The sequence below is a fragment of the Ambystoma mexicanum genome, chromosome 7q, assembly GCF_040938575.1.
Source record: "Ambystoma mexicanum isolate Mex_15411 chromosome 7q, UKY_AmexF1_1, whole genome shotgun sequence".
NCBI lineage: Eukaryota > Metazoa > Chordata > Amphibia > Caudata > Ambystomatidae > Ambystoma > Ambystoma mexicanum.
The window spans coordinates 992,116,491-992,142,366 of NC_090941.1; the positions used below are offsets into that span (position 1 = coordinate 992,116,491).

Consider the following 25,876-nt stretch of genomic DNA (forward strand, 5'->3'; position numbering starts at 1 on the left):
GAAACTTGCCGAGCTAGAGGTTTTGACTCAGTTTCTGCCATCTACAGCTTTCTTTTTGAACGCCCCCTTTCACCCTGTAAGTTTACATCACAGTGATCTCATTTGGAGGAAGCTACATGTTTTGTCCTCCTGATTCCCACAGAGGCAACTGATGTTTGTGCTGGAAGGTGAATTGTTAAACGTTTAGTTTCCTACTTTGGCATATTATATTTTACCAAAAACTGAAAAGTCAAATCTAGAACAATAGATGAATTAAATTATTTGATCGAAAGGTTTATATGAAATTTAATTTACAATTCATGAAATCAAAAATACATCATCAATGCATACAACAGCAACAATTGAATGATTAAAACCTAGAACCTAATCACATACATCTAACCAAATCACACTATATACACAAACATCACACCCACAACATAGTGTGTACATCAACTAACTCAAATAGATAGAAAAAAAGGGGATAGTGTGGGTCAAACAAACACAAAAATCCCAAATCCATCCGTTAACATAATTTAAACAAATATGTAGCCGATTGGACCAAATGAATGACAATGGTATAGTTGTCTTCCCGCTACTTCCAATCATCACTGCCCAGTTTCAATGTCAGTACATTATTTTGAACGTCTTCATCAGGGAAACAAAAAATCTATTTCAAGGCCATCTAATTCAATAAGGCCTATGGATCGGCAGTGGGCCAACCAAAATTATGGGCACGTAAACTGGACCAATTCCTTGTGGGTTCTGCAGGGGGATCCATCAAAAACATAGCGAGTGGGCTTACACAGTCAACTAAGCTACACAATTTGGTATCAGGATACATATAACCACGATAACAATAAAATGGTATAGGGGTGGCCTGCCGCTCGCTTGTCAGATGACAAAGGCAGGAGATTAAGCACAAACAGACAAAACAAATTGACCAAATAAGCGCTGGTGGGCAGGGAGCCACTATATGGTACCTTGTGTCGTGAAGAATAAATCAACAGACCTGTGAGGGGCCTCACACTGCCCGATTCCAAACAGCCGCTCCATAAGGGTATGTACCGGCCGAGCTAGAGGTTTCTTGCTATCTAAAGCTTTCTTTTTTAACGCCCCTTTCAATCTGTAAGTTTACATCACAATGATCTCATTTGGAGGAAGCTATACGTTTTGTCCTCCTGATTCACATAGAGCCAAGAAATGTTTGTGCTGAAAGATTAATTGTTAAACGTTTAGTCTCATACTGTGGCATATTATATTTTACATCAGGTTTACTGTTTACATGTGTACAGGGAAATAACCTTTGCCAGGTTTGCTGCACATCTTTAATTACCCCATTGTGAATACCTGTTTTTCTGGACTATTGCCAGGCATGAGTAGGGCACATGCTCTTCATTCTTTGGGGTAACAGAGTTGAAACAGCTGGTGTACTAGATCTGATATGTAGGAGATCAGAACACAGATTGTTGAGACCTCAGGCAAACATGAATGCGCAGGAGACTCATATGTATGGTACAGTACTAAATAGCATGGTAGAGGACTTTTTGCTTAGTCATTTGCAACCACGGGCCTTAATGTAGCTATAGACTGAATACTGTTCATCGGTTTTGGGAACAGCACTCTGGCTGCAGTTTAGAAGTGGTTAATTCAGACTTATGTACGTACTATTAAGTCTTGATGAGAGAATGACAAACACAGCATTGTGATGAGCACTAGTTATTTCGACAATGGAAAGGTCGAGAAGTTGGTCAGTGTGAGCTTTGGTTAAAGGATTAAATTACATTACAGCAAAGTCAATGGAAGGATGAGTTGCACACCATCCTGGTCATTTTGGTAAATTATACACTTGACCACATTCCTTAATAATATGTGTATTTGTATGACTTTAAAGACCGAAAATAACATGCTGTTTCGTGGAGATGGCTTGAAGAGTACACACATCACAGTATACTGCTGGATGTAGGTCTATTTCTTCTGCATTCATTTCTTCTAACATTAAATTCGTCATAACAGGGAGAGACCCCTTGCAACACCAGTTCTTTTCTAACCCATATTCTTCCCTATAGCACACCCTTGAGCCTAACCTTACAGCTACTCCTAACAATTTCCATTGCCACCAGGCAATGTGAAGATGGAGACGAAGCAAATGCAAGAACTAAATGCATGAAGAAGTAAATGTCTGAAGTCTTAAAAGTAGAAGAACTTTTCTAGGCTGAGTAAAGATGAGATAAGCAGACACACAAAAATAAGTATGAATGTACTGTATCTATGTTTCGCCCATCTGGAATATAGGTCTTTAAGTACTAGAATCAAAAGTAATGCTAGCCTAAAGAACAAATGATTAAACTTTGGCAATGTGCTTTCTGGTAGATTCTCCCTGTTAGGGAGATTTATCATCACGTTGCTTCATCCTCTCTCCTAGAGAGACACCCCAGCACTTTTTGCTGGACTTCTGTTCCTTTTTTCTTTCTCTCCTGAATGAGGGGAGCCTTTTCCCCCTCATTCATTCTTATTTGCTCTGACTTTTGAAACAATTTTCTCTATGTTTTAACTGTCCTGTGGAGTCTGCTTTCCGCCATATCTTTTTAAAGGCATCTGTCTTTAACCTTTGCAGCACACACCACCTTATGTGCAGTGTTGCTGGGAACCCTTTGGGTTCTCCTTTGTGATTCTTTCCTTATCCTAACTAACTACAGTTCTTAAGGATAGAGGGATGCTTTGTATACTTCCCAACACTTAATACTATGCGAGATTAGCACACACCACCTAAGGGGAAACTTAGTATTCCCCTTCTCTCTGTTCTTGTGACTTTATAGCCACATAGACAACCATATAGTTATGGCTAGTGGCCATGGCCATTTTCTAACAACTATTGTGCTATTTTATACTGCGCACTGTATTCACAATCCCGGTTGTGCACAATAGGGTCACCTATGTTCTAAGATGGGGGCTCCTTTCTTTTTTCGCCATTTCTAGTGTGGTTGTTCTTTGTTAGCTGTAAGGACGGCATGGTATCAACAGTAAAACAGACACAAGTGATCACAGTTCAAGGGTGTTCATTGACCTTCAAAAAGGGTTTGGAAAACGCCTATCTATTCCTACATCTAAAGATGGGAGCAAGCTACGACCATCAAATAATAGTAAAGTAGTCCTAGGGGTGTCTTGTCAAAATAAAAGGGCCAATAGTAAAAAACCCATTGCCAGTCCTTCCCTCTAATTACAAATAATGTGGGAAACAAAGTTATGCGAAAGAAAGAAGTGTCCAAGAAATTATATGTCAGGACATTCAGGCTGTTGGCCTCCCTCCCCACATTTTCAGCATGGGATAAGGTGGCACACTCGAACTTGGCACAGTCTCTGGGTTCTTCAGTACAAGGGTGCAGTTCAAAACATTAGTATCAGGGCCTTGTACCCAAGTCTCTTTGTCTTTCAAAGTCTGTTCTCTCAGAGGGCCTGATGCAACAAATAATAAGTTCCTTTCCTCTAAGGATTTCACATGCACTCAATTTCTCAGGTGATTCACTATTCACCTCGGATCCCCCTCAGCCGGGCTCAGGTCCCCTTTAACACAATGCTCGTAGGATTTTAATGTATCTAATTTCTCTGGTAATTCACGGTTCACCCCATACCCCCTTCGGCTGGGCTCAGATCTGTTTCAACACAATGTTCAATTCGTCTTCCTCTGTCGGGCCTCGACCAATGTTAATTTACTTCAACCCAAAATTTGCTTTAACCCAAAGCTTTCAACTGATCTCCCTCGATTGGGCTCGGACCAACTTTATCTACTTCATCATCAACTTTTTTTTACTGTATCAGCATCAAAGACTTTCGATTGTGCACAGGATTTTGCTTGATCCGTTGCAGGACCACTTTGATTCACAAGCCTATGTCACTATTTCGCCTTTGCCACCTCCCAGTTGGATATTTTACAGAGACCTTCAAATGAGCATGCATGCGTTGCCGGACTACTCTATGCTGCTTCCTCGTGTGAATTGCCCCGCTCAGTGTGCTCTCATGCTACGCCTTTTATCCGTTTGGGGAAGTGTAATGGAAGTCAGCTGTGTGTGATGGTCAGTAATTGCCTGACCATTGTATTGGGACTTGTTAGGTATACGGCTCAGGTCTTAGTCCATTTTCTCTCATAGCGATCTGTCCGTGAGAAAGTGTCTGTGTTGTGAAAGGGGGGGTTTGAGTTCCTAAGTATCCAACCGGGTAGGATGGGGTAAAGGTGTTACAGGGAAGGGGATACCGTGTTCCACTCCCATTAGACCGCTTACCCAAGTGATCCTCCCGCACTGGTCCACCCCCAGGAACTGGATATAAAAGCAATGGCCATGTCCTGGCCACCTGGATGACAGATCCCTTGTGACTCGTCGGTGAGACCCCTTCAGGTCTCTCACATAGCCCTTCTTCTACCATTCTGGGTAGGGGAGGTCTGTGTGTGTGTTTTGCCTTTGGCGGGAACCCTTGGGTGTCCCCGCCTAGGCTCCAGTGTATCTGGGCAGGCAGGAAGTGGGGGGAGGAGTTTTCCACTCCCCTGCCCTTTGTCTGCCAGAGTGCCTGAATGGAACAAGTTCCTACTGGGGTGCTGGCTATCCTTAATTGAAAGCCACCAGCCTCATTCTGTAAAACGCTGGGTGGGTTTGCAGAGGAGTGTGTGGTGAAACTAAATAAAACGCAAGGTTTCTGAATGAAAGGCAAGTTGACCACTGGAAAGTGAAGTATCCGAAGCTAAAGACAACCAGAGACACCTGCCGACCCTTCTCATCCCAGAGAAGCGACCACTGTCTGTCCTGCCCCCGTTTTCTAGTCGACAGAGGAGCTCCGATGAGGATGACTCCTTCCCTTTGGCTGGTGGGAGCAACCAGCCCTGAGACGAACTACAAACTGCAGAACGCGAATACCAGCAGACCTCCGACCTATTTGAAATGCATCGTCTTTGCAAGGCCGAATCCATCCAAGTCCTTGCTGAGCTCCAGGTGAACCTTCAGAGACTCGATCCGACTCATTCGAGTTCCCTCACCAGAGTGCAGGACATCATAAGCAAAGAAGATCGACCGGGCAAAATACTGCCCTTTGTATGGAGCTGATAAAAAGGCGCCAACACAACAGACTGAAACAGGAGACCGAAGAAATCCGTGCCAAGGGTCCTCTCTCACGAGACTGCTGCTGAGACATCACATTCAGAGTCTGTACTTTCGTCCCAAAACCGAGGAATCAGGAGACCGGGTCTGTCGCTGCTGCACAGAGGAGAATCCAGCTAAAAGCATTTTTCTAACCTAAGGTACTGTGGGGTGAAAGGTATCATTTACCTTGAACCAAGAAGTCGCTCCAGAGTAACTGGAGTGCATGAAGATGTGTCCAGAGGGTCCACTCTACCTCTGACCCAAGCTGTTGGCGTGTGTCCCTTTAGTGAGTCCTTCTGCAGGGTCTCCATCGTTGTGTTAACTCACCAAGTATCTTTTCCTAGAGACTGAAAGTATCCTAAGGAACTTTTGCTGTTCTGCTGCTGCTTAAGACTTTGAATCCACTCTGAAAGGACTTTTGTGTATAGTTAGGGAATTGGACTTTTAAAGCATTAGTTTGCCCGAAAAGTGTCTCTAGAACGTAACCTAAGCTCTGCTACTGTAGGATTAACCAAGCTATTTCCTTCCTAAAAGACTGTATCTTATGTGGTTTTGCTAACTAAATACATTAACTGTATATCTTTGTCTTTGCACGAGTGTGCGGTAGTACCAATAATTCAGTAGAACTGTCACTGTCAAAATCTGTTTCAATCGTTACAGCGAGCAACTACCATTGAAGCAATGGCCTTAGAAAAGTATTAAGAACTCCTATGAATGTTGGTTAGTGATTTAAGTATGTATCTACCTTTACTTGTGTAAACATAATAAAGTTTATATTTTAATATAACATTTTATATGTAAGTGTTTCTTCAGACTATTGTATTTACTGAGTTCAGCGTACTTACCTACAGCTCACATCTTCCTCCTATGATAAGCCTGACTGCTCTACCACTCTACCAAGGTTCCTTGCGTAGAACAGCCTTATACTAAGGGTAGGGGACCTGTATAAGAAAGGGATAGTTTTATGAAGTCTTACCTCAAGTGGACTTTAGGAAAACTCGCATAACACTCCTCCAACAGATTCCTCACCTTAGACGTTTAGTCGCAGCAGTAGTCCTCTTAGGAAAACTTTTCCCATACGCAGGGGCACAGTGTGCCACTGACTCGATGGCTCTTGAAATGGTGACACCAGTCATATATTTGGAGCCCACTACACCTAGACCACAGCTGTGTAACACAGCCATGCTGAAATTAGCCTCTTGGCCTGCCAAAGAGTGGAAGCAGTTATGCTCTGAGAAAGTGTGCTAGGGGGCTCACATCGCTGCTCGGCAGATTTTCAATGCTGGCAGCCCCTTCTCCGCACAGCAGATGTAGATGCCAGACCTCTAGTGGAATGAGCCCAGAAGCCTTCCGGAACCAACCACCTTCCTGGCCAGAACACAGCATTCTGAAATACACAATGCAATCCATGTGGACAAAGTTTGCTTGGGGACTGCCTAGACCATCCAGAAACAGCAAAGGAAACAAAAAGCTGATAATTTTGTCTAAACACTCTCATATGAGAAACATATAAACTAAATGTCCTTTTAGGTTCAATGATTAAATGACTCCTGCAAAGAGGAAGTGTGAGTAGGAGGAAAGAAGACGTGGACGGGGATATTTTGGGACAAGTGAAATTCTCAAACCATTTTTTATTTTGCACAAAAGGAGTGTCTAAAGAACCAGAAAGGTAGGTTTACAGGATAATGCCTGGATTTCACAAGCTAACCTAGAAGAGGTGATAACCATCAGGATGACCATCTTAAGAGATAGGAGCCTCGGAACAGGAATGCAAAGGCTTGAGGAAGCTGCCATATGAAAAAGTGAGAAAGACATTTATATCCGAATCCAGAACAACAAATTGATGTGTTGGGGTACATATTTGTGCAAACCTTTAATGAATTACATAAGAGTAACAATTGATGAGTAAGAATCCTGCTGAGGTGTCCGTTTGAATAGTGAGATGAAGGTATCCCTTTATTGTGCCAATCTGCAGGAAATGCTGGGCCAAGGAGAGCAGCCACTCCGGATCAGAGGCAATAAAACATGAAAAACGGTCATGAGCCTTAACTAGACACCAAAATTCCATCGCCTGCAAGACTAGATGGCAGGTCGCCTGGCGGAAGGAGTAAATCTAGGACATTATCCAGAAAGTTCCACTCCCTGTATCTCAGCCTTTCAGTAGCCAGACATGAACATATTGAGCATCCTGAGATTCGCCTGGAGAACTAGGCTGCCAAAGAGGGAGTGAGGAGCCCAACCCTTGCTGGAAGCTGCCACTGGAAACAAACGGTCATGTCAGAGAGATTCGATGTCCTCGGAGCCCAATTGTGGTGATTATGTATTTCCGCAGCCACTTGAGAACCAAGGAAACGGTGGGAATCAGTAGGAAACCATAAAGGAGAATGAAATTCCAGTCTACAATCAATGGTTTCTACAATATTTCGGGGAGGAAATTCCCTGGAGCAGAACACGCCCCACTGCCTGTTAACATTATGTTGGAGGTGAAGAGGTCCACTTTAAGGGTTTCACAGAGGTTGAAGATGGCCTACAGGACATCCTGACACAGCTCCCACTCATGGAAAATGATCCCTGCCTGCCGAGGGCCCCCACCACCATGTTCTCTGACCCAGCAAGATGTTCTGCAGACAGAATGATGTACTACTTCAGGGCATAGAACTGCAGGTGCACCGCCCACCGGAACAGGGGAGTGACCTCACACCGTCATGCTTGTTGAGGTAGTGCTTCTACCAAATCGAATGTAGGAAAGCATCTTGGGCCAGACCGTTAGCTCTCACCTTTAAACGACTGATGTCGAGTCTTGTACCTGCCGAAGACCAGAGACCGCTCACTGTGAGGTCAGAGAGAAGAGATCCTGAGACTGTCAAGGATGCATGTTAACACTGTTGTCTGTGGTAAAGGTTTTGATAGAGGGCAGGAGTGTGGTATATTTTAAAGAATCTAGTTCTCCAATGAACAATATTTTAGACCAATCTACTTGTACCTGTAAAAGAAATCTACTTGTCACTCTGACCTACATTTATTAAATATGGCACATATTTGAACATTTTCAAAGATACCAGACAATTACATGCATAGAAATGAATGCAACACACCATATGCAGCTGTAACACTTGAACTTGGTCTATTGATGTGTTTCGCTCTATACTTGGTGCTTTAAAAAAAACGGGGAAGAAACATAGGACATACCATAAGCAAAATCCTTTTTTCTTCTTTTTTTCGTTTTTGTTTTTTTGTTTATGGTTAAGATTAACCTTTCACAAACAAATCACATTACATTTCCAAACTTCACGTATAACAAAGCAAGACATTGATCAGTTAGAATCCAAAAAATAAAAAAAACTATTTTTAAATAAAAACAACAATACAAAATACATATTTATATAACATGGCCAGCTTAATTAAGTACTTAAGCTATGTTGAGGAAAATAGAAAAAATGTGTTTGGTTTTTACCAAAACGATCAAAATAACCACAACGATGAAATAAGCTTTACATTATTACCACTATTCTATCAAAACGTTTTAGCTTGACCACTATTTCAGATGATGTGCAATTAATGGAAAAGCTGACGTGGAGCACGAATTCTCTAAGCAAACAGCATTACATTTTAAATGAACAAAAATATAATTGTTGCCACCGGAATAATCTTCTCACTGCCAATTAACTGTGACAAGTCTAGACCACATATCAAGGGGTTTGTCCCTCGAAACCTAACATACCTATGTTTATCCTTGCTCACTGGCTCGATGACCTAAAGCCACTTCTCCCAGTTTTAAATATGCCTCCACTGAAAGTCCTTTACATTGACCAGAACTCTACACTTGTTCTTAGTCCAAAAAGAGGTATTGTCATGTTGTTGGTGTACAAGATGGTATTTAAGTCTAATGCTTTTTAATGGCCAGCATTTCAACGTTAAAGGAGACTGATTTCAATTTCCAAAGACTGTGAGACCTTTGACAATTCTACCCACTCTGGCGACAGAATTCTCCCATCACAATGCAACCAACACACAATTGCTTGAGCCATGCAGGTGAGTCACCAACACACACTTGGTAGGCATGATACTTCCAGGTACACAGTGGGACAATATGTTTATGAAATATTCTTCTCCTGACAACAAAGAACTTGTTGTGGGAGTCGGCAATAGGAATTCAACATACCTGATTACCGCTATAATTGGTTGGAAAACTGTTCCAATCAAGAAAAGGTATGTCTTTACTCCAAAAAACCATGAAGTCAACAATTGCAGTTGCGAAATGTCCTACTGAAGAATGGGCTATTTTTCACATATTCAACAAAGTGAGGGTTTGGTGGGAACCCAGATTAGAGGAATCCACATCCAGTGGGTGAAGCAGATGGAAGCAAATGGGGGACTGTGTGAAATCATGAGCACATGGGGCGGCGGGGGTCAGGGCTAAGCCTGGTCCAGCCAGCGGGGCTCATATTGGACTGCTGTATGATCAACTGACAGCTTCTCTTCTACCCTTCATATCTCAAGTCAAGAAGGCCCAGAACAGTACGAGGTCGTATGGTGCTGAAATCCGGGGCTGGTTCGGCAAAGAATGCGCAGAACTGTAGTGCGCATTACAATCTGTGGTCAGATATGGTGGGGAGGTGGAGGAGGTTAGGTTGATCAAAACAAATTAAAAATTCCTCATTGTAGAGCAAAAATATGAGCATTGGAATCGCAGCTGGTTGACTTTGGTAAAAACAGCAACCGAAAAAAGATTCTAAATCTTTTTTGAGGGCTGTGACCCAAGGTCTAAGGACATATAAATCCTGAGTCGAAGCAAATATCTCAGAGGAGGCGTAGGTTTCTCACTTCTCACAGATCTTCAGCGAAATATGGGTAGGGACCACCAGCCGTTTAGATCAGGAACTTGTACCTCCCGGATCACAAGACCCACCTGAGGGAGGTGACTTTTGCCCCATTCATGGCATGGCGGCAGGTATCTCCACAGTCGGGGAGAATGGCCTTCTGATATCGGCACTTTTCACTGAGGTCAAGATCTATAAATCTATTGCTCACTTAGCAAGTGGCAGAGCCGCAGCCCTAATGTGATCCAGGCTGACGTTTTCAAGTTCTTATGTGCTGTTTTCCCACACTTTGTGAGTAGCTGGTTTATGCAAACTCCAGGACAAACTCCATCATCATTCCATTAAGGGACCCACCAACGAAGTACCACCCTACAGACCGATTAGTTTAATAGATACAGACTGCACATTTTTCTCCAACATAATTTTGCAAGAACTGAATAGGTAGTTAGGTGAAAAGTCTATTTTAAACTGGGGGCAGGGCAGATTCAGGTCAGGGCTTTCTACTGTGGACCTGGCTGTCGTTTTATGGCACCTGTCTAACAGGTACGCCCTCGCTAAGAAAATGATGGTCAGGGAGAGGGTCTGGGAGAAGTAGGCAAGTATAGGAATAGACCGATCTCTACCTGACATTTTTAGGGCCTTACACTCCAAGACCTCGGTCTAGATTAGGTTTGGCCCATGTGGCCAACTCACATGAAAAATACAACCAGGGAGAGGCTCGAGCAGGGCTTCCGGCTTGCCCCAGTCCTTTTCTGTCTGTGCATAAATGACATGCCCAAATACGCAGAAGATGCTGCAAAAAATGCTCCCAGCATTGGCAGGAAGCAGGTGCAAATGTTACTGCATGCAGACAACGCAGACCTTCTCGCCAGGACGCCAAATGCTTCCACAGAACCCAACTAAAGGCTGTAACAACTTATTGCACTTTAAACCATCCAATCTTGAACAAGTCTAACTCCAAAGTTACGATCCTTAATAGTCTCCACAGTGGCAGATCTAGGCACTGCTTTAATCTGTATGGCAAATCCATATAATGGTTGATCCATTCTCATACCTGGTTGTAGTTATTGATTCGAACTTTGCCTGGAAAGCCCAAATTCAATAATAATTTTGGCTTTGAAATAGAGACTGTCTTCCATTGGAAATTTGGAGGTACAGTCGCATATGGCGCCGAGCTATGGGGCCTAGAGCCTAGACAAGACCGCTACCAGAGTTAGCATTTGGGAACGGAATTTCTGGAAATGACTTTTATATTTACCAAAAGGTTTCCCCATCAGCTGTATTATATGCAGATGTTGGTTTTCAGAAACAGTAGAGAAGGGCAATGGACTCCCCGGCCAGATATGCTGTCAAAAAGGCAGTTTAACAGGCACGCGTGATGCTGGACCTGGCATGAGAAGAATATTTTTCCCAACCCTTCATTTCGCCTTATAGAAAAAAATTGTCAGCAGACCCCACGAACTGGGATTAGGCTGTATTGTCAACCTTTTGTACCAACCCATGGTTTATCATGGGTATCTGTTGTTAAAACTCAAAGAAGCCTAAGAGATAAGACCAAGGAGGGTGGAAGAGACCGAGCTGGCTGGTCTGCGTAGGCTGGGAAGATGTGTTTGTGGTGGGCGGAGGCCACTAACAGTATCTGTCCGGCATTACCAACCCTCAGATCATGCGCCTCTTTGCTCTCGCCAGAGCTGATATTATACCTTTAGCTCTGACCATCAATAAATGGAATGGTTTGAGTCCAACATGCAAAATGGTGAGGCAGAGGTGGAAAACCTGCCTCATTTCATTCTTGTATGTCCAGTGTATGACCCCCTTAAGGTTTTATAGTATTATGCCCATCCTAAGGAGAGAGGCTCTTGCAGACTATCTTAGTGGCGCTTTGTCTTTTCTTTAGGGGATTACCCAAGCAACTGCAAGATTCATTTATGGAGCCTTGCAACAGGGAGCAATTAAGATTAGCAGCCTCTAAGGACTGGGCATTCTGGTATCTTTGGCTTTCTGGGGCTGCGATCTTGGAAACCATAGACCATTTTTCTTTTTTTCATGCTCTCCCAAGTAGCCAGTAGCCATTTGCAGGGTGGGATATGGCTATGGGTCCTTTTTATCTTTGTTTTAAGATTGTCATGTGTTTTGTCACATTTTGCATTTTATTCTTTGCAAGGTGGTTTATTGTATTTTAACTGTGCATGTTTTATCTTTTGAATTCTACTGTTACGAAAGCCCTAACCAGCCGAAAGTATAAATCAAATCAATCAATCAATCCAACGGACCATGAGGCTGTTGCAGTGCTGGATACAACACAGTCCAAGGATTGTCTGCCTACCAACGGTTTCAGGTGATCAAAACTATACCCAACAGCCTCTGGCAGTGGTCCGTGTTACCGACAGCTGTTCTTGAGGATGTTAAGCTTGATGGCCACCTGTGTTCCCCAATTCCCCATGCAGGAGGTGGTGGAACATAAAGCAGAATCTGATGGTGGGGGATTCCTTTTCTCTTCCAGACTTCCACAAGCAAGTACTTGCTTGTGGAATCATTGAAGATGGGCTGATGCACAGACCTAATAATCTCGATGTGCTAGAGAATTGGTTTGAAAGAGAGGGGTGACTCCAGACCAGTCTTGTATTGCTTAGAGAGATTTGCCTTGCACTGCAAGCTTATCAAGTTACAGCTACAGGGGAAAAAAGTGATCATTCTGGCAGACATAACCGCCATGAACTAAGTTAACATGTGTGGGGCTGTTGACTCCATCGAGCTGTGCTCCTGCAGATGGCTGCATTTTTGCAGATGGTATGATCAGCAACAAACAACCTTTTTCAGAATTAGTTAAGGTGCTGTACTTCACTTTATTTGGTGAAGGATGGTTTCCAGGTGTGTACGATGATACGGTGTACCCAACTCCTTTGCCCATCTTTATGCAGAAACCAGAATAGGGTTAATTCCTTGAGATTTCTATTGTGATATACCCCCTGAAGGGCTTTGTCCCCTGATATTCTCCATACTATGTGTTCAGGTTCAGTGGTATCTGAACTTGCTCTTGGCACAGATGATGACTCCACCCTTCAAGTCAACACATAGCTTTAATTTGAAGTTACTCATTTTGAAGACCACCTTTCTGCTATCTATAGCATCGGCCAGATGAGTGAGTTCCAAGCTCTATCTTCTGAGAGGCCTTACACAACATTGCCAATAGACATGTTGACACTTTGAAGCAGTCTTGTCTTTCTAAAGTCCTTAGTGAGTTTCACATTATTCAATATATTCCACTTTCAGCATATTTCCCTCTGCGTTATCTATATAGGCCGGAGGGGAGTTTACACAGGCTAGAACCTAAAAGAACCTTTAGCCCATAACTTAATAGGTCTGACGAATATACAATGGATAGACAACTCTTTGCTGCATTTAGCCATCCAGGGAATGTCTGACCATGCAGACCAATTCCAGATTGATCGTCACGTGCATCAGACTATGCCATCAACCACCAAAACAGTCTCTCCCATGATAGATTGTGGCGCATTCCACTAGGGGCTGTGCAGCTCCGAACACTTTTACGAGAGGTGTACCAACTTAGTAAATCTGTAGGGCGGCAACATGGCAGACCCTGAAACCCTTTGATTAGCATGTCTCTTGGGACATGGATGCCGGGGCAGAAGCTCGGTTTGGGAGAGTTGTAGTGCGGCGTATCTTTGGTTGACTTGCTCTCTTTATTCTTTGGTGCTTCGGAGGCATCTCCTTCCTAAATTCGCAGGTGTTGCTAGGAATAGTCTTTCAAAAGATAGAATTCGGATAAGTTCTGTACCTTATATGGTAGCGTTGCTTCTGATAGATGCAATATCTTGTCTGCAGATTCCTTAAAAGCGCTCACTTCTCCACTTGATCACCTCAGAATGTTCCTAGTCCTCTTGTGGCGGAAAGTATTCAAGAAAGTGTGGGCTTGAGCAATCTGCAACATCTATATCCAGGGTGACGTAATACCAGGTGGGTGTCTTGAGATGCCCACTCAATAATGCAAATTGTCAATGGCATCAGCCGGCACCATGCAGGAGCGATTTAAAGTTTCTCTTGTGCAAGCCTGTAGGCTTGACATGTAAAATATAATCTGCACAGACCAAATATTATCCATCAGAACCAAAGTTATCCCTAAGATATGTACCTTATTTGTTCATATTATGGCATTGAAATGTGAATGTGAAGAAGTTGAAGACCACTGCTTTAATAACCTCTGTGTTCAATAAACTAGTAACTAACTATCAGAAAGGCACTGTAGGCTTTGCAATATTTGGGAGATATAGCCGCTCCACTTTGCTCCAGAAACCCAGCATGCTACAAAACTCTTCATTTGCCAAAGACCACACTTTGTACATGCTGGCAGCCCTATAAAGAACTTTTGCCCTAGGACTATGATGAAGATCATCCTCTGCCTGAAAGGCTTTCAGGATACAAGATGGAAGGTATTGAGATACCCTCCTCGAGTTGCTGATTTATGTGGACTTTGTACTAAAGCAGAAGACCTTTAATTATATTTAATGACATATGTGGGGCCAGGAGGATAGCTCAGGGGCAGTGCGTTTGTCTTGGAAGCAAGACAATGCAGAGGACACAGGTTCGAATGCCGGTCCAGCGCTTAGAGATTGTTCTCCGGTATTAAGCATGTTACAAAAGAGTAACTAATATGTCAAGAGAAATAAGGTACTACTTTATTTCTCGTTCGAAGGAATGCCTGGGCATTAACTAGAGGAAAGATGGCCACTGCGACTGACATCACTTTAGTGAAGGCCGTTGTAGAGGATGCAAGGACGAAAGGAGACATCAGAAACTTCTGATGCTGGCCCTGTGGCAACAAACCACAGGTGTTTTCTGTAAGCTGCCAAAACTGACCTTATTTAGGCCAATTAGATAGAAAAGGGACCTCAACTTCCCAGATCCCCATTTGAAAAAATGTTGTTAGTGAAACCTAGCATGGTGTTCTCTTTTAGTAAAGGTGTTTTAACCATTTGCTCCAGTTCCATGAGCACCTAACTGGCAAAGGTCTTGTAGATACAGCTGCAGTGATAAATCTGGTCGAAACATCAAGAACAGAAGACTGCACAATGTTTCTACACTCTGCAGCATCCACTGAACAATGGTCACTGTAATCAATGTGTTTAATAACATCCACCAGCCTACCCACCACCAGCATTTGATGCTGTAAGTAAACATCAAAGTGGTATTGCCTAAAAAACAACACCTTTCTGCTCGAGCAATAATAAAAAGCCCTTGAGATTCAGAAGGACACGGTTGAGCTTGCAGATATTTAAGTGAGGATGCCCTGCAGGGGGCCAAAAGTACTTAGTCCTTAAGAAAGAGTGGCTCTCCAGCTAAGGACGTTGTGTGATTAAAACATATTGAACTGAGTGCAGGAAGGGGACCCCGGCTTATAAAGAGTCTTAAACAACTGCCACAGAAAGTCCTGTTGTACACCTGTAAAATGGGAACTAGAGCTGATAAAGGGTCCATTTATTGGAACCAATGAGGGCAGCCGCCATTGAGCAGGTCACCTGAAAACTGAGCAAAAACAAAGAGGTGATGGCTGGAAGGTTTAGAATTAATCTTAACCACTGGCAACGCTCTGGGCAACCCTCCAGACCACCGTTCTTCGCCTGCCAAGCCATTACAGAAGGGAAAGACCATATGCAAATCAGGCTTGGCCCCACCCCAAAAGGGGCAGTCCAGCCCGAACTGCTAGGCCACATCCCCTCTGCACGAGACCTGAAAACTGAGACCTACACAAGTAGCAAATCTTGAAGCCACTTGCCCATGCGGGTGCAGGTAACTCATGGGACAGAACCCGTTCTCAAGTAAAACAAAATACTCTGTTGACAATCACATTTTCTTTTGGATTGATAATGGAATAATTTAACCACTAATCAATCCAAACATATATGTTGTATTAATTAAAAAAACGAAATAAGTTAGAATAGATATAGAATACATAAGGATTGGTTACAAATTCCTCTTTTAGGGCTGAGTCTTTAAGACTCAGCATGAGCCTTGGATGTCGGGACTCTGAGGACACCAATCTGTAGGTGGATCAACACAGAGATGGTGCTCTGCCTTTCTTGCTTCTTTACAAGTTGAATTCTGAGACAGCCAGCTGCAGGCCGGTAGTAATGGAATACATTCATTGGTACCCCTCTCAGATTCGCATAAACTCACCCAGCCTTACACCGCAGGCAATGGGCAACCGTGGTATGTTTGCAGCAGGAATATTAGAGAATGAATGTGCTACTTTTTTGCCCTTTTGCAAGAATCTTTGTGTATAAGGACTGGAGCAAAACTGGTTTCTTCCACTCCCACTTGAAGGGAAAAATGTTGTCAAATGTAAGTGTGTAATTTTTTCCATCATCGTAAAACTTTAACTAACATGAACCTAGAAGGCCTGCTTAGGCAGCAGGTTTAACATAGTGCCCGTTCTTGCCCGTGGAAGTTACTCTTGCCACCATTCAGTCTACTAAGCAACCGTTGGCATTAAGGACATTCCTGCAAACTCACTGCTGCACACAACATTCAGCCCAATAACTTCACACCAACGAATGAGGCTAAATGACAGATTACAATTCTCAATTCCCGATACATACTGGAGTCACCACCATAAAATGCCCAAACCAAGATTCAGAACTTCATGAAACTGATGGAAAGGGATAGTCCATTGCTTCACCTATGTGGAATGTTTCATACTGTTGATGAACGATCTATGCAAATTCCGAAATCATGGAGGATGCTAAGGAGCGAAAACACTATGGAATGTTAAATACCCTCTCAACCCGTTGGTGATCTTTCCATAGTTAAATGGAAGAGTACTGACACTGCAGGCGCCCTGAAGGGGTGTGTTTATATAAAGATTCTCTAAACATTAAACACAGTCTTCATATTCATATGTTTGCATAGATGGACTATTGTTGTCTGTGCAAATGAGCATTACTAATAAAAACGCAAATCCTTGATGACATCAGAATTCAGGCAAGTAATGAGTAGAATCGTAGATCGTTTTGTTCTCCCCTGTTCCCCTTCCCTTGCCTTGTCGCGCTCTGAAACACTTGTGTACGAGTGCAATAGAAATAAAATATCAATCAATCAATTGTATTGATGAATAATCCAGAAATACACATCATTTATAAGGTATCTTTAAACAGTACATTTGCTTTCAGCTTTTGCTAGTCTTAGTAGCTGGCTGTTTGTGGCTGTTATTAATCAGTGTTTAATTACATGCTACAGAACTAAATTGCCAATAAAGATTATTTAGCCTTCAAACAATAGATTTCTCCACCAAAGGAGCCACCCCAAACAGTATTTCCACATTTAGACACACAGGAGACCAAACCGGCAGAAACCACGAAAGCTGGGACCCAAACTGTGTTGAATGATACCACATCCCCCCCCCCCCACAATACTGTATATTTTGAATAAATAAATGCATTTTCCTCATCCCTTACCTGTTTTATGCCATACTTTAAAAACCAAGGTTTGCTGTGGATCAAGCAGAAGTTCTTTGGGTAACCTGTTAACCAAAAAATAAATACGATATCATGGTGACAAATTGGCTTTTGGTATTGAAGCACACCTCTCAGTTAGGGATCCAGAAACAATTCAGGTGGATAGCACCACACATACAAAGACACTTTCCCTGCATCGCCTCTTTAAGCGTGTCACATTATATTAACGAAACAAAGCTCCATGACCACTAAAGCTAAACAATACCCTAACCACAAGGCAGCTGTTGTAGACCACCCTTGAGGATTTATTGGCCGGCAATACGAATCTGGGATCCCTGGACGACTCCCGAGGCTAGAAGATGCTCTTCCTCGTCACAGTACCTTTGGTGCCATGCCAGGTTTGACGAGACGAGGTGGAGTGTTGCAAGGTTGGGCTGTGTAGGGTGTGGTGGGTATCGTTAGGCAAACTGGCGTGCCAGCGCGTGGGACCGATTTGGCCCACATGTTGCACCAAGAGCTAGCACACTGTATCAACACTTCCACGGGAGCTGGGCTCCGATGACATCAATAGCCTAGCCAGCATTATTGATTAGAAAAGGTGCAGCAGAATAAACTGCTTTCTTCGAAACAGAGTCCTTCGGGAGTACACTCTGTGCTTACCCCAGAATCATGATCTTGTCTTATCTGTGGTCACACTTATCAGTATAGGTCAATTATGTTCTTCCGGAGCCTGGCACGGCCAGATACAAGGCACTATAAAACGTCTAGGTTTAATCTTCAGCATACCTGGCTTGCTGCTGAAAGTTCCAGACAGGGGAGTCTGTGTTCTCGATGACTGGAGTCGATATTGGAAAGTCACTACCAGCAACAGGAAACGAGACACAAGAGCTTGGGGTGGCCACATTGCGCTCCGTCAGAGGACTCCCTAAAATAAACGAGGAGGGTCAGAGCCAATCAAATTCCAAACCAGGCTGAATGTGAACAGAAAATAACAGGATCAAACAGGGATTTCAAACATAGCTTACTCCAAAGAGCAGAGGGCAACAAAGCATTAAATGACATTTTTATTTTCAAATGTATATCAGTGTGTATAGACCTGCATTTCATCATATGCCACTAAGAGCGGGATGACAGTACGGTGGGGGAGAAGAGATGAAGTGCGACTTTAGGGAGCTTGAAGATGGAGCTGAATAAACAGCTGAATGTTCCTGTGGTGGAAGTGTGGCCCACTGATCCCCAGTACCTCCACTTTATTCACAAACAGATCCAGGAACTTGAATTGATTAAAGGCTAAGAAAAAGTATTATGGGAGAGATTGCGGAATCCACCGGCAAAGGGGAACATCGCAGGAATTAGAGGGAGGGCTGATCCCGACAAATCAAGGTTTGCACCTGGACTCCAGCACTGCCCAGATTTAGATGACATGTTATATAATTGGACATAGACAAGAGCAGAGAGGTTGCAGACAGACCACATAATGGTGGAAGATCTTTGGCATATGACCGTATGGCCAGGCAAAGATCAAGGACGGCTGCCACCTTTAAAATGGCGGATTGAAATAAGCGCTTCTGAGTCTACTCCTACACATTTTCTTTTGCCTCAATAAATCCATGCAATATTTTACCTTTAGAGAAGAACACTGTTCACTTTGACACTTAAGTAGCTGCTAAATAAAAGGACTGCAAGCATGAAAGAGAACGAGAGGGTGTAAGGAGAAGAGTTAGTGTATGCATGGAACAACCCAGAGCAGAAACAAGAGGCAAAGACTAGAAAGGATTTTTAAAAGGCTGGGACAGGCACAGTTGGGCAATGATGTCAAGAAAGCACATGTACTTCCGGAGACCACAAAGAGCCTGAGTGTCAGGACTAGACAAGAAACGTCCAAGAGGCGCCAACGCTATTCAGTTCATTAATCAAACAAACCCTATGTATAAGCCACTACCAAAATAACCCTCGGCTTTTTTAATCCTTCCTTCTCTATAACCCACCACCTGTTCCAGTCCAAAATTCTCCATTACGCACTATGTTTGCTACACTTGTTATTTATGTCCGGTTTACCTTTACCCACAGTGCCCTCAAACCACTATCCAAATCCTAGGTTGTGCACGTTCTGAAACCCAGTTGTTCCAGTCTATATCCCACACCTGCCCTATCGACGATGGCCATTCTAATCCTGGAATCTTCATACCACACTAGGGTTCTTCATAAATCACACCATTTCCATACTTCCTGCACTACCCCCATTATTCTACTCCTGCATTAGTACCTGCATTACTCAACGTACTGTAGTCATGTGCCATCCCATAGCCCAACCTCTTTATTCTCAGGTTCACGCCAGACATGGAACTACAGCCCTTCCCGCAACACCTGTTATTGTACTCCTGCATTGTCCACTGGCCACAGTCTGTAGGACCCCATTGTTTAGGTTCCGAGATCTCCATAAGCCACTCCTTATATTCGGTTTGTTTGTCCTGCACTCACTATAGCCCACTCTCTGCATTGCCCCATTTAATCTAGTTCTACATTCTCCAAAAGCCACTCCCTGCATTGCCCTGATTATTCTAGGACTGCACGGACTCACCAGAGCCCAGTGCCGTTATTACCCCATTTATTCTAGTTCTGCGATCTCCAGTGAGCATTCCGTGCATTCCCCTGGAAATGTTAGCCCTGCACGGCTTGCAGCTCAATGTCTGCGTTGCCGCATGTTTTATAGCTCTGCATTAACTCGCTATCAGGCCCAGTCTCCTTTACCCCACCGCCCCGATTTCTCTTCCAACGTCACCCACACATCTGCATTTGTTCTTCGTTCCCATTCCTCATCTCTACCTTCCTTTCACCTTTTGTCCTACAGCAGTTTGAAGCTGCCTGAAAAAGACAAGCGCTATAGTGGAAAAGTACACACTTAGCCTGCGACATGCATTTCCGCTGCAATTGTGGCATTTCTTTCGCCATCGCGATCCTTTCAAATTTTCCCTGGCTATTCCAGGACCGGATTCTTTGAATTGAGCCCATATATTGAAAAAATGCTAGCTTTCTCCTTGGTACTATTGATATTGATAGTTTATTTGTATAACGCCTATACACACGTGTGTTTCAAAGTGCTTCAAGGCAAGGGAGGGAGCAAGGGAAAATACAATGGGCCTCATTATAAGTTTGCCGGTCTGGGAACTACTTTACCGGTAAGCTTGCCGGACACGTAGTTCCCGAACCGGCAAACTACGAGTTCTGTGGGCGGGTGCCTTCCCGCCTGCTAGGTCTGGCTTGGCAGGCGGAATGGCACCTGCCCGCAGACCATGTGGGATGCACCGTTATAAACAGTACCGGTGCATTCAACCTCCCCATTGAGCCCTGTGGGGCTCACATGGGGAGCATTTTTTTCCGACGCCCGGGAAAGGGCGATTATCGGGTCCGGCAATGCCGTAATGACCCAGTAATTGACTATTCCTGGGCACCGGAAAAAAGAATTATACCGGCGGCACAGACATGGCTACTGCCAGTGTCATAATGAGCCCCAATGACATTCTTAAAAGGCCTTGAGACATTAAGAATGTGAAATTAACTATACTACTAGGCCTGACGACATTTCAGATAGTGCAAGAGCTTTGACAATGATGGGGAGAGAGGGAGAGGTAGCAGATGAGACAGACAACGACTATCATACTAGGCCTGACGACATTTCTGGTAGTGCAGGGGATGACAAAAGGTGAAGGGGGGAGAAGGAGAGGAACACAACAAGCGACTATCCCACTAGGCTTGACAATGTTAATTTCTGGTAGTGCTGGAGATTGACAAAAGGTGAGGGAGAGATGAGGGGGGGGGGGGGTAGAGCAACATAACAAGCGACTATCACACTAGGCCTGATGACATCATTCTGAAGTCCATCATTCCCACTCCAAGTTTGTATGGATTACAACACCCATTAACCTTACCTCATAAACAAATGGGAGGAAGGAAGTCTCAGAAGCATAAAATACCAGAAAATGCAGGGGGTGTGAAGTGAACCACAAACTACCAGCCACATTACAGAAATGACATTTTTATAGAGAAACTGTCTGTTTAGGGCCTTCCTCTTGTGATTTCTAGTCTAGAGAACAATGACGTCAACCCTTCGTATTGTGCAATTGTGACTTTTTCCGTTGCACGGGAGAGCTTTCCTCTGAACTACTAAAGGGTTTTGGGACATAGATAAAATGTCGGCGCTAATCACCCCTTCCTTCGCCGACTTATCTCTGACGGAGAGCGGCCTGATAAAGCCAGAGTTCCAGGGTCACTTTCTGAGGGAAGCGGCACCGGATCGCGCCGGTTCCACTGTTTGGGACAGGTCCCGTCCAAGTTGCTAATGTCATCAAACAGAAATAGTTTCCACCGCGCGCGAAGTGCAAGGTCAGGTTCTGGGAAGCACCTCGGCAGTAGCAAGAAGCGACACGGCCACCGCCCACCCCCGTCCAAGAAAGGGGGAACCAAAACCACAGGAGAAACACCAACTAACCCCAACTTCCGCTTCGTGCTCGCGGGTGTCAGGCAAGTAACTGCCTGTAATATCGATCGCAGCCCAGAAAGCGATCGCCTGAAGTATGAAATGTTTCATTGAGGGCTAATCCAGAGACTGCAATGGTTCGGTGTGCGCGGTGTAGACAGCAGGGCCAGGACTCTTTAGGAAAACTAGCACACGCCGCATATACGTACCCCCACTAAAGTGGTGTCCCAACAAGAGATGTCTTCTCACCCATCCCCATTACTGACTAGCAACGAGTTATAGTAATTTAAACAAAACCGGACGTCACAATACTCCTGCAGTTTGAACTAGCATGAGCAACGCGTTCTGAAGAGGATTGCTTCGCTGGTTGTCAGAAAAGGGGCAAATGGCACATTTTACAGTCATCATTTTTATAAATGAAATTCGGTTGAAAAAAAATACATCAGAGGGCATGCCACCAACAGAATACAGCAGCATTTCATCAGAGCAAATCACCCGCGCGCCAATCAGAACACTGGGTCCCAGTAGACACATCTATATTTGTGCCACAGCACTGAAGCACAACCAATGAAGGGCGCCACTTACTACATGTAATTGAAAATAATGTGCCATTAGAAATTGCAACCGTTTTAAACATCGTCATTAATGCACATAATTGCTTCTGTGCAAGTTAAAAACAATACAAGCACAAATGCTTGCACATAAAATACAATCATAATTAGCTGCACGTGTGCACTGCCGCCACACCATGCCCGAGTTACTAAAAGAAAAGGCCAACGTTCAACTCCAGGCACCAGCCTGCCAGTTTAAACATCCCCAAGCAAATGTATACATTGTCCAGTCAGTTCAAACTCCCCATTTAATCACATAGTAATAATGTGATGCGAGTTTCAGTGTCAATGTGCCACTGCTGCCAAAGTAAAACACATTAATTCCATTCTGGCATCTACATTAGTCCCAGAAAATTGGGATTTCAGTTGAAAGAAATGGAAGTGTTGCCCCTGTAAATATAAAACACTATCACAACAACAGGGGCAACACTGGTATGGTGTTTTTCTGGGCAAAATGTTCAATGCTCTGCAGATAATACAGAAAAGTGTGCATTTCTTCAACAAAAATAGCGATATCAGTCTCAAGAAAGACAATACAAGACTTTTCTCAGAAAAGGGAGGTTATCCTGCTAGCACAAGAGGACTTCATGGGACAACACTAGCACTGCATTTATTAAACAGGCATCACTATTTCCTGTGCGTAAGTACGTTTTCATGCTGCTTGTGCCCAAAGGAAATCATGTCACTTGCCGTAAAACCATATACCAACATTGCCACTGTAAAACCTTCTCCTGCTGATTGTTGACCTCCTTTAGGCTCCTTTGTTCCCTGTCTCAGTTCTGCTTCAACCCTCCTCCAGGCTCAAGTTCTGCCCAAAAGTCGTTCTCAGTGAAGCAGCAGCTCCCCCGCCACCTCTGCCCCATCTCACTCACAGACACAAACCCTGCACCACTCACTGGTATTCAGCGCATTATAAAATAATGATAATGCCTACATTTCTTACTATGACAATTTGTTTTTAACAATTGTAACGTATAATCATCACTTTCAATTAATTTAATCAGTGCAAATCTAAAACTATATAAATTAAATATTCCTCTATTTGATGGAAAACAGGGCTTATGTAGTTCACATTAGATGTGCCACAGATAAGGCACATAATGATGCATTGATCTGTCAGGGATCACACACTTTAGTGCAAAGATGATACTAGGATTCGAGACCAGTCCAGCACTTAAGGACTTGATCTCATATTCTACACGGGATATGAACATTCTCTAACGTGCGGGATATGAACATTCTTCTCACGGAGCTGACGACCATGTGAATTGCAAAGGTTTGTTGCCAGTAGGGGATCCAAGCTTTATAGGTTTATCCCCCCGCCCCTACTGAGATGGCTGTGCACTCCAGAAATCTGTCGGTCTCTCTCTCTCCCTCTCCCCAGAGAAAGTCTCGAAAAACCCAAAGTACCCAGGCCAATCCTGGAGGTTAGGCAGGTCTGAATCGAGCTGTTCAGATTGTATCAAGATGTGCATTAACCCACTTGCCGGATCAATGGATGGCACTGATAATTTAATTTCGAATGAAATGTTCGTAGTTTTAAAAGCAGCGGTAAAATCATTCCTAGAAGCTTTATTTTAAGCTCTAAAAGTCAGTACATTCTTAGAATAGCAGGTTAAGAACCTGCAGCAGAGAGCTAGCTGCAGGTTTCACATAAAATCACTGCAGCTGGCACGTTAACCCACCAGGCCAACATTCCAAAAGAAATGAATAGCGAGAAAATGTGAGAGTGATTCTTCAACCATTTTATAAAGTGCACACTAATAACAGAATGGTCTGTTGACATTTTTTAAGGCATATTACCAATATTGCCCAAGCTAATTAATGCGATAGGAGCTGATTAATTTGACATAAGAGGCTGAGCAGGGTACACTGAACTGACGTTCCCTGTTCCTCCTAGCCTTTTACAGAAACGTGCCGGTTATTAAATCTCCCCATTTTATCTTTGTTGCTGTACTTGGTAAGCATATCACACTGCCGCATTATAGACCTCTTCCTCTCTTATGCAATAGTGAAGTTTAATGAGCCCAATTGGAATGCAGATCTGCAAGAAGCATGCTTGAAGGTTGATGTGGGCTGGGAATCCATGAATGGTGTAACTCTCACTAGAAATTGGTTCGCTTGATAGGTCTACAGGGAAGAGACTACATTCCAATAAAGCTTACATTCAACAGTGGTTTGCACTCTGGGACTTGTAGTCCAGCTTTTCTCAAATGTGTGTACTGCAGAGCGAATGCAGATGGACACTGGCTAAAAAGCGAACACTGGCCACTAGTCAGCTTCTTTCCCACCGGTGCCCCATACGGTGGTTGTGAAGCAGAGATGCATATGCCATCGCACCATGTAGGTTAGGTGCATCCTGTGCTGAGTGTTTCTCAGCATTCTGGCAGTCACAGTTTTGCTCCTCATTTATCACTGCAGAGCTGTAAGTGACAGAATGCAACCAAAGGAGGCCTGCCTTGGTGCCCTATTCATGCATGACACTGCAACAAGGAGGTATCTGAAGTCTGCTGGTGGTTGGTTGTATTATTAATAAAGGTTGCTTGCTTATTTCATTTTTGAAAACCGACATCAAGCATATAGTTTGTAAAAGTGTAAACAAAATGTGCCGGCTTGTACATTTTTTGATAAATATACAATAGACCTATTCTTTCACAAATAGCTTGTGAGACCTGTTGTCTGGACTTGCCTTGAACATGCATATGGGCCATCAAAACCAACAGCTCCAACATTAGCATTTTGCATGTGAAAGGGTCATTGGAGGTGTATTTGCCCCCATGAATCAGTTTCCATTAATTGCGGCCTGCGGGGCAGCCCTTTTCTGACAACAGAGCTGTAAATTACAGCTCTGAGGAACGCTACAGGAAGCCCATTCAGCCGTGGCAAGCACACACGCCGCTCCTGCTGCAACTTCCCTGGCTTCTGAATCTCAAAACTCAGACTGCTGCTGTCCAGGAGACACACCAAATCCAGATAGAATGCCTCGAAACCGGACAGATCTCGAAAAATACGGTTGCCCGGTCGAAATCCGGGCAGGTGGCAACCGTAAGTCTTGCACATAAAAGGTGTGCACTTTTTAAATTTAGCCAGCAATGTTATGTGTGGGCCACAGGGAGGAGGGGTCGACAAGTTCGGATAGCAGTATCTGATTCAGTGTTGGCCCGGAATCAATTTGACTGTCTGGCCAATATGGATGCCATCTAATGATGCCAGTCCCCTGGGGCGGCCCATGGGCAGCCTCAAGAGTTGGCATTGAGTGCTGTTCTGGGTCTTCCCAGTGTGGGGACTGTGGGTGGGGGAGGGGGGCGGGATGTGTCTTTGCTGTCATCATATGGGGTGGCCGATGGGGAGCTGCAAGAGGTGACATGGAGTGCTGCTGTGCCCCCCC

At 43.9% G+C, this 25,876-nt stretch overlaps 1 protein-coding gene across 2 annotated transcripts in view; it reads right to left on the reverse strand.

Moving 5' to 3' along the window:
- Positions 1 to 25,876, reverse strand: part of C2CD3 (C2 domain containing 3 centriole elongation regulator) — a 594,096-nt gene that overhangs the window by 236,233 nt on the left and 331,987 nt on the right. For both annotated transcript variants that reach the window (XM_069640138.1, XM_069640137.1), the window contains 2 exons: positions 18,187 to 18,325; positions 17,401 to 17,465 (listed from right to left, as the gene is read on the reverse strand). In XM_069640138.1, coding sequence (XP_069496239.1) covers positions 17,401 to 17,465; positions 18,187 to 18,325 — 204 coding nt within the window. The remainder of the gene's footprint in view (positions 1 to 17,400; positions 17,466 to 18,186; positions 18,326 to 25,876) is intronic.